General features: G+C 44.4%; 1 protein-coding gene across 2 annotated transcripts in view; it reads left to right on the top strand.

Annotated features, from left to right (window-relative positions):
- The first annotated feature begins 2599 nt into the window (after positions 1-2599).
- The window catches only part of LOC144730142 (catenin beta-1-like), a 69061-nt gene continuing 56241 nt past the window's right edge, over positions 2600-15419 (top strand). The window contains exons 1-2 of one of the 2 annotated variants that reach the window (XM_078610728.1): positions 2600-2819; positions 9352-9439. In XM_078610728.1, the coding sequence (XP_078466854.1) occupies positions 9427-9439 (13 nt within the window). In that variant the 5' untranslated portion in view covers positions 2600-2819; positions 9352-9426. Of the gene's footprint in view, positions 2820-4361; positions 4381-9351; positions 9440-15419 lie in introns of those variants that run through there. The other variant, XM_078610735.1, reaches the window with a different exon arrangement.

The raw sequence follows: 15419 nt of genomic DNA, 5'->3' as shown, positions 1-15419 counted from the left end.
AATAAAGTGACTCTTACAATACATCTTGTTTGTTTCTATACTCACTATTAATACAATCCACTCAAGTTTATTTTATTAAAGATTCCACAAGGTGGCGACAAATTATATTGTTGGATGAAACGTGCTTACGTATGATGACGTAAGCACGTTAGTGCGAGCCCTCCCGGAAGCCATAGAGAATGCATTGCAGCGCTCCCCGTTCGAAAAAAAACATCTTTGAATGTAAGTCTATGGGGCCACTCGGGGCGATTCTCAGCCGGAGTGAAATCGCCCAAAAAGAGGCGGTACTCCACAGAACGTGACATGATGCTGATTGGACTAAATCCAGAGGCACAGTGACGGCTAGCGTGACTCTGTGGTTGAATGACATTGGTGGTGCGTCGCCCAATCGCCCTAATGAAGAAACCGTCCCTGGTAGCACTAGCGTTATATTCTAAACATAGATCTTCGGTTGACGACCGAAAGTCAATATCAGTTTCATCCGAAACCAGACCGATAGTAAAAAATTGACTTTCGGCCGAAACCTAAAGTAAACCGAAAGTAAAAATGTACTTTCGGCCGAAACCGAAAATATGCCAAAAGAGGCCATTTGCCAAACCAAAACCGAATTTCGGTCGGCCTCTACTATTTACGTGACTTTACCGAAAGACCAAAAGAATGTTCTTCATTAGTTTTCATAGGAGGCCACATTTGCCGATAAGACATCATTTTGAGGGCTGCCACACCGCCTGCAAGGGATATTTTCACATTTGTGTAATATCGGGGGCCACACATCAGGGGACGCACTAAATGCCACCAGGGGCCAACAGTGGCCCACGGCCCTTGCAATGTAGAACACTGATTTAAACTATTAAGAGAAGTGGGTTTGGACAGGGCACGCCATCCGGGAGTGGCAGCCAAGCAACGAAACGGAACGTGTCCACCAGGTGATGGAGCGATTAAATCAGCTCATTGTCAAACCCAATTAACCTAAGATGTCCATCTAGTTGCCTCTTAATCCTCTCTAGAACAAGAATTGGCAGGGCCGTCTATGGGGTGGGGTGCAGGACCCGGGGGAAACTCCGGTGTGTGGGCCCCCAAACCAAACCGGAAGTATTACATCTGACAGTGTGACGTCAAAGCGTGCCCCCCTCCCCCCAAAACATGGGGCCCGGGGCAAATGTACGCCTAGGGACGGCTCTGAGAATAGGAATAGGTGACAAAGCCTTTGCCATTGTACCAACGTTTTGGAACCTCGTTTCCTCCCTTTAGCATTGTACATCTTCCTTCCAAAACATATCCTGATGCAGAAGAAAGGTGATGGATACAACTGCTTTTGCAAAATATGATTTCTAATTTTGACTCTTACCCGTGTACAACCGATAGTTACATTTTAATATGCTATTTTATTAAGGGAATGTTAGTTGTCTTGTTGTGGTCTGAGATTTCTGTTTTTGCTGCATTTTCATAAGCTTGCATGTAGTGTTGACAAATCGGCAGGAATGTACGTAATTTGTACTTCCAGTATATGCTTCATTATATTTACTTATTGTAAATTGTTTACCTCTTCTCCATTTTACACTCCTATCGTGGTTTGTTCTAACTTTCTGACCCCCGTGCCCCTACTGGGCATCTGTGAAAAAGAGCTTCGAAGCTCATCGGATTCCTCCAGTCTAAATCATAAAGATTCTGATTCTGAAATCAGCTCGTGTGCTGGGTGGATTGCTGCATCGCGCCGGACCTGTGTCCTGTTTTGAGTGATTTTGCACCTCTGATTAGCACCGTTAGCTGTGTACGGTGTGAAAGAAGTTCAACATACAGTACATAGCCATCGGACGTAGACAGTCACCGCGTCGCGTGCTTTCGGTTGTGCTTCCGCGGCTGTCTGGAACGCTCTTCCTTTCGATATTAGAAAGCCACTAGAGCAATGCACTTTTAAGTCATTCAGATTGAAAACTAATTTATTTAGTATTGTTTTGTTTAGTTTGGTTGTCCTCCCCCACAGGCGTCCGATTAGCGTGGTTGTTTATGTACGGTGGGAAGGAAGTTCAACGTTCGAGCGAGCGAAACCTTTTTTGCGTCTCGCGTCCCCCGCAAATGGCCCACTAGGACGGCGGTGAGTCAAGAGGCCGTCAGTGTTAAATATGCGCAAGGTCGCGAGTTCAAATCCTGATGGCGGGGTTCGAGGGTTGACTCAGCCCATCACCCCCTCCGGGGTCGATAAAATGAATACATTGCAGTCCACTACCAATTCGGGTTGGAAGTCAGCCGGTGGTTGTCCCCTACGGATGGACCCGCCCCGGTCCGCGATCGGGAACGTGGAATTTCCACCACTGGCTCTCTGCAAGGCTGTACACAGGAGATGATGAGCAACGAACTCTTTGATGCTCATTTGAGCGGGACATCGCTGTCGCTCTGACTGCTGCTGTTCCTAGAGGCAAGGAACAGCAGCACGGGGGTAAAGGGGATAGGGAGGGGTAGTAATGTCACGCACTACTTCGCGTGAGGGGTTAGGGGTCGAAGTGAGGGCGCGTCCGCGGAGGGATCGGCGTGCTGCTACTGCTGGAAGGGGCGGTGAGGCGGCTTGCGGAGGGGTTTCTCGCGGAGCTGAGTGACCCGCCCCCCACCCATCCCAGGCGCTCGTTCCGCCTTAAACAACAACAGCAGCAGCGATCTTTCGCGACGGTACCAAGAATTATAACAATAATACCAATTATAATCAACAGTTACACACAGCCTACAGGGTCCCATTGGTGAAGGTAGAGGCGAGGAACGAGGCGTGGGCCGCGCGCGGAGCGACACGGGCTGAGTGAGGTGGTGGCGCGGGCTTCCTGCTGCAGGTGAGGGCCTCCTGGACACTCCACTGCTGGATGGTTCACGGTGTTATCGTGACTACGACAACGACTACTATTACTCCTTCACAGTCACCTCCTCGATGGTGTCTCCACAGCTGGATTATAGCTACAGTATTACCATTATCACCACCATAAACCACCATTATCCATCGTGATCACCACCATCATCTCAATTGCATCTACAGTACAATGTTGAAATATAACCATCTCCACTATTGGATTATAATGCAGGTATTTATCTCTGTTCGTAGTCATATATTACATCTCTTGCTGGATTACAACCATGGCCATCTCTCGTTTCTCCACTGGATTCATAGCCATCATCTTCAATATATCTCCACTGCTGTATTATTACTGTCATTCTGATATCCACTGCTGGATTATAGCCACCATATCGATCTTTTACAGAATCTCCACTGCTGGAGTATAATCACCTGTTCGTCAACATATGGTATTGATGACCATAATGCATTACATATTCGCGCCTGTCATGATAGTAATGATTTATAATCCATCGTGTCACTAATCTAGTGAAGATTGTAATATGTTGTCAGCACGCTATAATAGCATGGATACAGGACAGCAGTAACAGCGAAGGATAAAGAGAGACAGCCGTGTGGGAGCACATGCGGCCGTGGTTATGGATGACAATACATATGCCCCACGTAATCATGAGGACACTTTAACCATAATGTTACCAGAATATATCTATTACAGTGTTAAACTTGTAATGACTAGACAGGTAAGAGATGAGGAATAGAGATAATGGTTATCCAGCAGTGGAAATGTCAGAGAGGTAACGATGTGTGTCATCCATCAGAGGAGATTCAGAAGAGATGATCGTGGAGATATAATTGTGATGTCATCATCCAGCAGTGGAGATAGTTGTGGGTATCATCCAGCAGTGGAGAGACAGCACTCATATGAGGACGTCCCTGTGGGGTTCATGGGGCTGTGGTCATGTCAGAATCAGAATATTTAGACTCGAGAAATCCGATGGATTATGAAGCTCTTTCACAGATGTACAGTAAAATGGATGTAGTACAATGGATATGCCTCATGTCACAATAATCCACCGAATAAAATCATAATTGCATACGTATAATACTGCGCATGTCGCAATACTATAATAACATGTGTGCTGATGAGGTAACATTGCGGAGTTATATAGCCTCGATTGCTGCACACAGGCACCGTAATACAGTCATCGCTGTTTTGCATGAGCTCATGTTTTACACCGTGTGCACTCCCCGCTCTGACACATGGTTTAGAAACACCATGGGCGTTAACAAAAGGCAGACCAACAACTTAAACGTGCGCAAAGAAGCATGGGGAGATGGATGCACACCTTGGAATTACATTGAGAGACAGAACGAGGAACTCGTGGATGAGAAAACACACACGCAGTTTAATGACATAATTCATACAATGAGGGGGGGGGACCTAGGTGAGGATACGTCGCTTGAAGGGATGATGAAAAGGAATTCTGAAGTGGATCAGTGCGAAGAAAGAGCAGAAAGAAGATGAGGTGACCTGCAGTGTAGTGGTGAGTGGGTCGGTGTGTTGTGAGCTGAAGTGTGGTAAGCGTGTGAGTGTGTTGTTGTGAGCTGAAGTGTGGTGGGTGAGTGTATTGTGAGCTGAATTGTGATGAGTGGGCGAGTCTGTTGTTTTGACCTGCATTGTGGTGATTGTAGACTATTGCTGAGACAAAACGGTAAGTTTTGTGGGAGACCGATTTCTCAAAATGGGTGGAGAAATTAATGCGTGAAGTTCACAGGAAGAGTAACCGTGGTGGTAGTAGCAATAGAAGAGTGATAAGGAGGCAACTGACTGCCGGTGAGTGACAGGAGCTCATCAGTGCTGGATCATCCATCACCTTGACTGCTTTACATTGAACTTTATACAGTAGAGCGCAGTGAGGTATAATTTGGGGGTGCTGCATCCTGAATATTTCAATTGCCATTTTCATCTCCTTCCATATTTTCTCCTCCTGCTCACCATGTGGTTTTAGTTGATGTCTCTTCACCTTGCCCCCCCCACCCCCCGATTGCAATGGACTGCCCATTACAATGTTAGTACTGTACTCTATTTAAATAATGATTTCCATTCAATCATGTTGCTTCCATGGGGATTTGAAGCCGTTGCTTGTAACCAGTCTAAATCTCTGCACATCTTGATCTATATTGTTGATGTTAATTAGATTCGTCTTCTCTTTGAATTTATATCTTAATTTTTTTGCTTTAAATATTCAGTCTAAGGCAACTGCAAGATTATTCTTCTTCAGGTTCAACACATTCCTGAGACTCAGGATTATTTGCTTGTCAGTACACACTCGTGCATTCATTCAATCAATCACCAAGCCATGTTTGTAAACAACATGGAGACAAATTAATAACAAAAAAACACACGTTACATTGATTAATTATAAACAATCTGACAACATACATTCAGCGTAGAAACTCCGCTTTTACCCACTTCCTGTCTAACGCCCTCTTGAGCTCACCTAGATTCCTGCCCAGCAAAGGTCCACCTTCCCTGGCTTGGTCGCTAGGCCTTAGGGCATAGGCGGTGCAGTGTGGGTGGCAGTATGGGGAGGGTGGGCCAGCAGGGAGCGAATGAATGGGCTGGGATGGGCTCTGCAGTCCATGGGAATGTAGCTGGGTACAGTTGTGAGTGAAGGTTGGCTCTGGCAAAGACCCAGCTCAGATCCAAGTAGTGGAGTTGGATTTTCGTGTGGATTTTCTCTGGGTTCTTCGCACCACATTTAGAAACATGCATTTAGATTATTTAGATTATGTGGCTGCTATACATTTCCACATACACCACTTCGTTGAGCTATCATTTGTAGCCAGGTTTCTTCTGAAAAATAGCTGTATAGCTCAGTTGGCCTTACCTGGTAAAATAAAAACATGTTTTAATTTAGTTAATTTGTGGGAAACACACTGTACTAATTCACAGGAGGCAAAGTTACTTGATTAGGATTATTTATGTGGCCTCTTGTCTGTCTTGAGCCATGCACAAGAAGAAAGACAGGAAGCTAGAGCAATTTTAGTTTTAAATTAATGTTATTTATGCGTGTTTACCCAGAAAAGCCTTATTTGGTCTCAAGACTTTCAGGAGGGTTATGTAAAGTTTTTACTGAGGGGGGCAATTTCGCTGCTGTGTGTAATCTCTGTCGACTAATTAGCAAATATTTTCATCATTGGGATGATTTGCCCAATGAAAGTTAAATTAACTTAATACATAGATTTTCGTAGCCAATACAATGAGCCGTATTTGTTTATGGGTCAGTCCACGTATTAGTTTTATGCCAAAATGTTTATCATCAACCTTCCACCACCCGACAAGATTGTCACGTTTACAGAGATATAATTTATACTTAGCAATGTATTTATCAAATTATAACCAGTAAAGCTCACCTGAGGCACGAGTTACATCGCATGGTATTATTTAGCTATGGAAGGAAACTGGCGAATATTGAGGAAACCCATGCAGAACAGGAGGAGCACATCAAAACGCCATGCACAATGGCGGCTGGGTTGGGAGTTGAACCCAGGGACTTCTTGATGTGAGGCACAAGCGTTACCAATGCACCAGCCATCCTGGTGTGGGAGGATCATAGCAATCATAATCGAGGATCATAATGCATAGAGCCAGCCCGTGACATCCCCCAGGATTGAGAGAAATCGATGTTAATGTTAAAGGCTCTGACAAACAATAACACTTGAGCACCTGTCAGATTTATTGGGGTCATCATTTAATGGCCAAGGCTTGGAACTATCGTACACAATACCGTATTGATTACATGTTTCATGGAGCGTCAAATACAAAGGTAATTCCAAATCAGAGCATACTGACCAGCACAGAGTGAGATGTATGATGCACAGTTGCATGTGCGTGGGTCTGCGTGTGATGTTGTTGGCCTGTAAAATATACAACACTTTACGTAAAGTAGACGGAGCAGCCTCTCTTGAGCAACATTACCCTCAGAAAAAAACGTACAGTGCCCTGCACGACATTCCATGCATTACACCTACACTTACACCCTGCACCACACCCTGCTGCCTACACAATATCAGATTCAGCAGTCTGGCACATTGTTGGACAATAATAGCATTGTACATGAAGAAAGGTACATAATGTAGGGTATCGCATGAAGAGATGCAAGATGATTTTAACTTTACAATATCCCCTTGTGCATTGCACCATGATAGGGATTGCTATTGCTTTGGATGTAAGAACCAAGTCAGCTGTTCAGGATAGATTTCATCTTCATTATATTTTTGCTTGTTAACCCAGGAAAGCCTCAAGACCCTTTTCCAGAAGGGTCCTACCAAGTATTTTGCAGGAGTGGGGAAACGTTGCTATGTCTATTCCCAATTTAGTAATGTGTGGGTAATTTTTCAGCATTTGATTTGGAATGTTTGGCCAATACCACTTACAGTGTGTGGGGATCACAGAGGAAACTAATGCAGAATAGGAGGAGAACATACAAACTCTGCACAGAAAGGTGCCTAAGTTGGAAAGTGAACCCACTCCATTTTTATCAAGAGGCACAAGTGTTACCACTGAGCCACCCGGCCGCCCATAAGCCTGTAGTAAAGAGCACAGACTTGTTATGACCAATATATAATGGTGGAGACTGGTATGGGTTAAGTAACCTGAGAAGCACTTGCAGGGTGAGCATGGGGAATATTCACATAGAGATGGCGGCAGTGAGTTAGGCGTTGTGCTGTGGGGCGCTGATAATTATAATTAACTGGATGCTCGAGATCTGTGTGGCGTGGGTCCTCTATACACGTCTGCAACACCATGTTATTATGGTAGAAGGGAGGTCACCCGCCGTGATGGTGAATGTTAACTCCCTCGCCTGGCATACAGGAGGTTGTGGGTTCGATTCTTACCCTGACGCCTGTATATTTGTAGTTTGCATGTTCTCCCTGTGGTCGCATGGATTTTTCTCCGGGTCCTCTGGGTTTTTCCTCCACATTTACAAACATGCGTTTAGAGTATTTGGTTGCTATAAATTTTCACACTATAAGAAACTTAGTTGCATTATCATTTTTGGCTAGGTCGCTTCTGAAAAAGAGCTATGTAGCTCATTGGGCCTTACCTGGTAGAATAAAAAATAGTTCATAGTTTAAATAGCTTCAAGAAGGGCTTATATTCAACTCCCAACTCAGGTGCCTTTCTGCGTGGGGTTTGTATGTACTCCCCCTGATCTGCATGGGTTTTCTCTAGGTTTTTCAGTTTCCTCCCATAGCTTACAATATAAGATTTAAAAAAATGAAACTGGTATTGGCCAAACATCCCACTGCAAAAACTTGGCAAAATCCTCCTGAAAAAGTCTTGACACTAAGTTATTCTTTTCTGGGTAAACAAGCATAATAATAATCATCCATAATTTAAGCTTTTGATATTCCATTGTGTAAGTCCCAAATGGGCTGTCATTTGTCTCTGTTTTTCAGCACCTAGGCTGCACAGACTGGCACGTGTATGACTGTATGATGGAGAAGTCACAATATTCTGAAGATGTGATTAGTAATTCCCCATTCATTAAATGACGAGTGGAACATTGGACTACATTTAATGATTGTCTGCCTGTACTGGTCAACCTCCACTGCAGACTGTCTTTGTCTGGTGACACGTTTATTTTGTTATTTACGCTGGCTTACCCAAAAAAGCAAGGACATTTTCAGGAGCAGGGTCGTGTCTGGTTTTCACAGTAGGGGCCAATATTGCTGGTGTATGTAATCCCAATGAAGTAATTTGCAGGTAATATTTCAACATTAGGATATTTGGCCAATACTAGGTCCAAATTGTAGAGGTTTATTTAATCTTTGGGAGGATACTGAAGGACCCAGAGGAACCCCATGCAGAACAGAGAGAGAACATACAAACCTCACGTAGAAAGGTGCCCGAGTTAGGAATCGAATACAGCCCCTTCTTGCTGTAAGGCACAAGTATTATCATTGTGCCACCCTGCTACCCAAAATATGGTTTTGCAGTGTGTGTGTGTTTTTTTGAAGCGGTCGTGCAGCGGCTAGCACACTTCACTATGAATCCGGCAACACAAGTTCTGTTTCCGCTCACGGTCCACACCACTGGCGATTATTTGAACCAGTCCCAGTCCTCCCCTCGGTCAATTTAGCCTCATTTGAGTACTTGGTGCGGAGACAAAGGCGTGATGCTGTCCACCAACCCCCTTGTGTGCTGTTCTGGCCTTTATAGGTGCAACTCGCAAACAGCACTTGCCCCAACAGTCTGTGAAGGCTAAATGGGGGATCTCTGTTTTTGGTCCAACACAAATTCACAGTGGCATAGTGGTAAATGCAATTCACTATGAACCCGGTGACTTGAGTTTGATTCCTGGTCACAGCCAACATGAGTGGCTAATTATATCTAAACCTGTCCCGAGCTTTCCCGATGTCTTTAGAGTACCTGGTGCAGTGTGTAGATGTCCGTGCTTTCATACATGTACATAATTTCACGTGATTTTGTGTATCTGAACTTTCAGGTGGACTTCACTTTTGCGCCAAGAGAAAAGTATACGTTGGTTCTGAGCAGTACCGACCACAACGCCTAAGAGACCATGGCTAGCCAAGGTAACGTGTACATTAATTTCCCTCTTGAATTAAAGCAAAGGTTTAATGTTCATCCTCTCATGCGTGCGTTGTAAGTGTGTATACTTAAGAGTAAGTTTTTTATTATTTGGCCATCAGGGTGATGCAATGGTAATACTTCCATCACAGCAAGAATCATCTGGGTTCTATTCCTGACTTGGGTGCCTATCTCTTTGGAGTTTGTATGTTCGCTATCTCCCTGCTCTGCATGAGTTTTCCTATGGGTTTTCTGATTTCCTCCCATAGCTAAAAACAAACGTACAATGTTTACTGGTATTGGCTGAAAATCCCAATGCTGCAAAATCATCTGCATGTTACTCACTTGGTATTACACACAAAAGCAACCTCGTCTCCTACTTGAAAACTGGCACGATCCCCCCTGAAGAAGATTCCCAATGCTCAATGAGTCTTTCCTTGGTATTCAAGCACAACAATAATAATAATAGGAGGCTTAGGGGTGACACGGTGGCAAGATTTTATATACCTCGCTGTTATGCAGGAGGTCGTGGTTTCAATCCCTCTCTCCCCTTGGTCGCGTGAATTTTTCTCCGGGTCCTCCGTTTTTCTCCGGTTTTTCCCTCCATTTAAAAACATGCGTTTAGAAGATTTAGCTGCTATACATTTCCACATGATAAGCCGCTTGATTGACTTATCATTTGTGGCCAGGTCGCTTCTAAAAAATAGTTATGTCGCTCAGTGGGCCTTATTTGGTAAAATAAAAATTGTAGTAATTGTACTGTCTTCAGAGCGCTTGGCTGGCACCACGTATATGCTGTGTTTGAATCTGGGTAGCTGTCCGCACGTTAACGAGGTTATCAATTGCAGCGAGTTGTCGTTTGATGCTTGCTGCTGGCTATTTATATCTGGATAATTGACGTAGTCTGAAATGGCGGAAAATGTTTATTGTGCTAAAAGAGTGACAAAAAAGGAGATGTAAAAATATGTAATGCCAGAATCTCAAGGCTTGAAATATCAACCATGAATATATACCATTTAGTGTTTACGCCATTCCTACAGTGCAAGGCTATCATCGTAGTTTAACAGTCGGGGGGGTGTAGTGCCACTTTAGTAATTTGCAGTGTAATTTTTCAGATTTGACCATGACGCTGGCACACAATGGCCTACACTTTTCCAACCACACAACGTGTATTTCACGGTCAATACACCTGCAATTTTAAGCAGGGTGGCCTGCGAGTTTCGAACCACGAACCACTACAACAAGCGGTGAGCGCAACCTCATTGGGCTCTGTCGCCACCCTAGGAAAATTCACAACTGGGGAATGTGATCGGGATAGAAATCGGCGGCAGGAATTTGACGCTGCACAGCAGACTAAAGAACGCATCACAATGCAGAATGTTTGCAGCTGTTTTGCGGAGAGCTTAAATTTCTTGGTGTGAAACTTTTCCCATGGCATCAATTTAAAAATAACTTTTTTTTTCAAAAGAGATTTTAATGCAAATAAGTCAGTTTCCCACAGTCCTGATCAGTAGGAGACGTATAGAACTGGGATTTAGGTTCATGACGAGCACAGTTCTCGCTTGCTCGCTCGCTCTCTATGAGAGGGAAACAACTCTTGAGGTGCGAGGAACCACAGACGAGCGGGAAGGCAGCGGCCAGGAGGTGAGCCGGTGCAAACAATTGCCCAAGCTCTGCCGTCCTCTATATATTATCAGCTAATTAATTAGTGTTTATATATATATGGGAGGAAACCGGAGCACCTGCAGAAAACCCACGCGTGCGAAGGGGCAATGCTTTCCATGCAGATGCAACAGATGGAGGTTGCTCCACATTTTCTTCTACCACCATCTCTTGAAAGCCAGGGTATGGTATTATGATGCCCACAGGAAGGGAGTTTCACTGCCAATGCTCTCAGTGCTGGATTACAGGTGTGTGCCGCCATCGCATGGCAATGTCAGATGTCTTAGAATCCAACACAAGCCATTTGACGTGTATGGACTCGGAGATTGCACTGGTTTTAGTCTGGCCGTTACTGGACTTTGATGCCATAAAAGTGTTTGCTGAAGCAGAAACAACATCTTTTTTCTCAGCATTTCCTTGTTTGCAAAAGGGTGAAGTGGCTTAACAATCAGGTGAAATAACTGTGGGCGGCAGGGTGGCGCAGTGTCAACACTCATGCCTCAAAGTAAGAAATTCTGGGTTAGAATTCCGACTCGGGTGGATTTCTGTGTGGAGTTTTGTTCTGCATGGGTTTCCTCTGAGTTTTCCGGTTTCCTCCCATAGCTAACACTGCACACAATGTAACTGGTATGACCAGAACATCCGGATCCCGACCCTGATGCCTGTGTATTTGGAATTTGCATGTTCTCTCTGTCGTCGCTATGATTATTCTGCGGGTTCTCAAGTTTTTCCCTCCACTATTATAAACATGCGTTTAGATTATTTGGCTGCTATTAATTTCCATATGATAAGCCACTTCATTGAGCTAATATTTGTGGCCAGGTCACTTCTGAAAAATACCTATATAGCTCATTGGGTCTTACCTGGTGAAATAAAAATTGGTAATAAAAATAGTTAATAGTAGAAAAAGTCTTGAGACTCGGCAAGGCATTCCTGAGTAAACAAGGCTAATCATTATTTAATAATAGCAAAAAATAAGTGAAATAGACACCTTTAGATCTTTAAAGTTCTCTGTCCATTTGATCAAAGGGCATTTTGCTTGTATTTTTTTTATTTCAAATGGCACTTACCTAAATCCCCTTAGTCTCTAACTGCACAGACAAGTTATACGGTTCATGATGATCTGACCAAATATGTATCGTTAAGACCCTCCACCACCTGTTGTGTACAAGCATTTAACAACGTTCAAATTATTGTTTTAGCTCACCGGTAAGTTAAAGAACGATTCTATCTACAAATGTCTGCATTTAGATATGGGACGTGTCATTTTAAACTGCGTCACACATCTTCAGAATAGGGTTCATAAAGTCGGACTAAAAATGCAGGGGAGGTCAGGATGTCCAATTCATTATCGGTTTAGATGAATGCATCTTTGACCAAAACACCCGAATTGCACCCAGTCTCATCAGATTTGGAAAGGAAGTTCTATTCCAGCTAGGTGATCGCCATGCATGAATGAAACAGGTGTTATATGCTGCTTGTGGGGCTACATTGTCAGCAGAGCACAGTGCAGCAAAATCCTTTGTTTTGCTACACTTTGCTCCAACATATATGTTCCCCACCATCGCCAACTTGCACTGACCAGCATGGTGAAGTATGAGGCCCTCAGCCAGCAGTGGACTGACACGTGGTGTTGTGTGTGTCGGAGTTATGAAATTTTGATGAAAATTAATGAAAATTAATAATTTTCCGAAAAATGCGCAAATCGCATTAATTATGTTAATGTGTGTATTAATATGCATAAATTATGATAATGCATGTGATTATATGCATACATTATGATAATCACGGAGATATTTTATGCGGATGCTTGCGATGATGTTAGTGTGTGCAGTTATGATAATTTGGCTCAGCTTCGTCTATCCAGAGTTGTCAATCAGGATAACACGATTATCATCGATTAAATATTTACCGATTGTCCTAGCGTGTGTTATGATATTTAAGGTCACAGTTTCAGATCTCATCACAGGTACAGCTCTTATGGATAAGAGAGTTTTGCATGGACTTGGAAAGAAGCACTCGAACAGTTGGTGTGAAGCAATTTTATTCTAACAAGCATGTGACATTCTATCATGCAGGTCAAACATGCGTCAATAATTCATGAATAACCAAACCCCTATGCATTTGCGATATCATGCGTTCGATTAATATGAATAACTAAAATTGTTATGCAATTAGGAGACTATGTGTTTGACTAAAATGAATGAATAACTCAAAACTCTTATGCATTTAACGAACTGAATGACTAAAAAACCCTCCTAACAACCAGGCATCTCATTAGTTCATTTTTGTATCGATCACAATCGGCGACTGGTCGAGTTTGAAAACAAGCATGACACACTTCATTTTGCGGTAATAAAAATCACTTATTATACCCAAGAGGCGAAAGTATATGTCAATAGATTCATCGGCAAGTGTGAAATCCTTTTAACGGAAGGTTGGAGTCAATGGTTGGTGAGGCGTGTTGCGGGAGAGCGAATTTGGCTCGGTTTTAATTAATTCTTCCGCGAGACTCTAAGACAAAGGAAACTGGTTTGACAAGATTTCCTCTGTGTTTCCTTGAGTCTGTGTGTGGGAAGCGATACGACCTCTCTGCTGTCTGTGCGAGCGTCAGCTGACACTTTCTCCGCTGTGAGGTGAGCGGCGGCGCTCGTCCAGAAGGCTTTGACTCTTTTCCTCCACGGCGGGATGACGAGTCGGTTTTGGTTGATGCGGGTCGATCTGGGTGTCGCTCGGTGGCGCTCGCTTGGCGCTCGCTTGGCGCAAGGTGGCGCAAGGTGGCGCAAGGTGGCGCAAGGTGGCGCAAGGTGGCGCAAGGTGGCGCTCGTTCAGCGATCTCCGCCTTTCCTGCGGGTTGTTCGCTGGTCGTCACTCTGACGAGGAGCGATGCTTCGTTCGTGGCAGGGTGGACGTTGGCGTCTTTGTTGGCTTCACTCGCAGCTCTGCGACTCAGGGTAGCGATTCTTCTCAGTTGGTGCAGACCTCGGCTTGTAGCGGCGCGTCGCTACCTCGCGAACCTCGTCCTGCTGGATGACGAAAACTTCTTCGTTGTCGGCGTTGAGATGAGATGGGGCCCGTGGCCCGGACGATGTGGTGGGGCCAGAGGCCCTGACGATCTGAGTTGGGGCCCGTGGCCCGGATGATCTGCCCTGGCGACGAGATGGGGCTCAGAGCCCTGGCGATATTTTTTGGATGGATTTTCCTTCGGTTTATATTGAGAAAATCCCCTCAGTTTCCCGAGTTGTTCAAAGTCTGTCATAAAACCTTCCTGTGGGTGGGACCATCTGCATCCGTGTGTGTCGTGTGCGTGTCCGTCCGTGTGCTTCGCGTGCGTGTTTGTCCGTGTGTTTATTAGCTTTGAAGACACAGCTGTGTGTCGTTCTGGAAGGGGGGGGGGGTGGGGCCTCGTGACGGCGCCACCGAAGTTATCCATCAGACCGATGATTCGCGTCGAGTTATATATATATAAAAGAAATATTCGAATCCATGTTTTTGTTACTGAATAATATTTGTCGCGAAAACCTACGCGTTAAGCGAGCTTAATTATTCCCTCCCTTGTGGGATCATATCTTTTGTCTCACACAGCTTAAGTTGTTTTGGTTTGGAAGTTGAAATGCGACTTATTTCCATTATGCCCCAGTTATGCCGAAACCGTGTTCCCGATGTTTCATCGTGACCCGATCTCTCATGGAAATGTTATTTCCTTGCGTGTGCAATTTTTGCTGTCCGTGTTGTGGGAAGACAAAGACGGTTGTTTCCACGGTGGAAGCACCCGGCGCATGCGCTCATTTATTTATTTCCGAGAGCGTGTTAATTTCCTTTGTTAAGAATATAATTATATATTCCTCCGTGGTGCCCGGCCCTGCAAGGCTGTTTCTGAGAGGGTGTCATTCCAACCCCCCGCCTGCCATTCCCCCCTCCCTTGTTCCTCCTGTGTGAAATTCGGGGAGTTTTTATGATCTTGATTACCCTTCTTTCATGCCCTCTTTCCTTTGAAATGAGGTGTGCGCACATCTGTGGGAGTGTGGGGGCGTGTCCGTTCTCACGTTGCCCGTGTCTATTAAAAAAACGATATTTTATATGTTGGCAGAATAATTCTAAAAAAAATTTAACAAATAATATTTAAAAAAAATAAAAAGGGGGCGTATACACAACAGTCCGCCCGTTTGAAAATTATCAGGGGTCGATTTGGCCAGTGGCGAATTTTCAAACAAAGTAATGCCCCCTTTTTATGTCATACATCCCATCAGCCGCCCTTACTCTCGGCGGTTATTTCTTATGACGCGCGTGCACGTATTACAATCTTAACCTGGTTACATCTGA

Source organism: Lampetra planeri, chromosome 2 (genome assembly GCF_965212315.1).
Source record: "Lampetra planeri chromosome 2, kcLamPlan1.2.h2, whole genome shotgun sequence".
NCBI lineage: Eukaryota > Metazoa > Chordata > Hyperoartia > Petromyzontiformes > Petromyzontidae > Lampetra > Lampetra planeri.
Note: the sequence above shows the minus strand (reverse complement) of the source record. Positions and strands in the feature narration are given on the sequence as shown.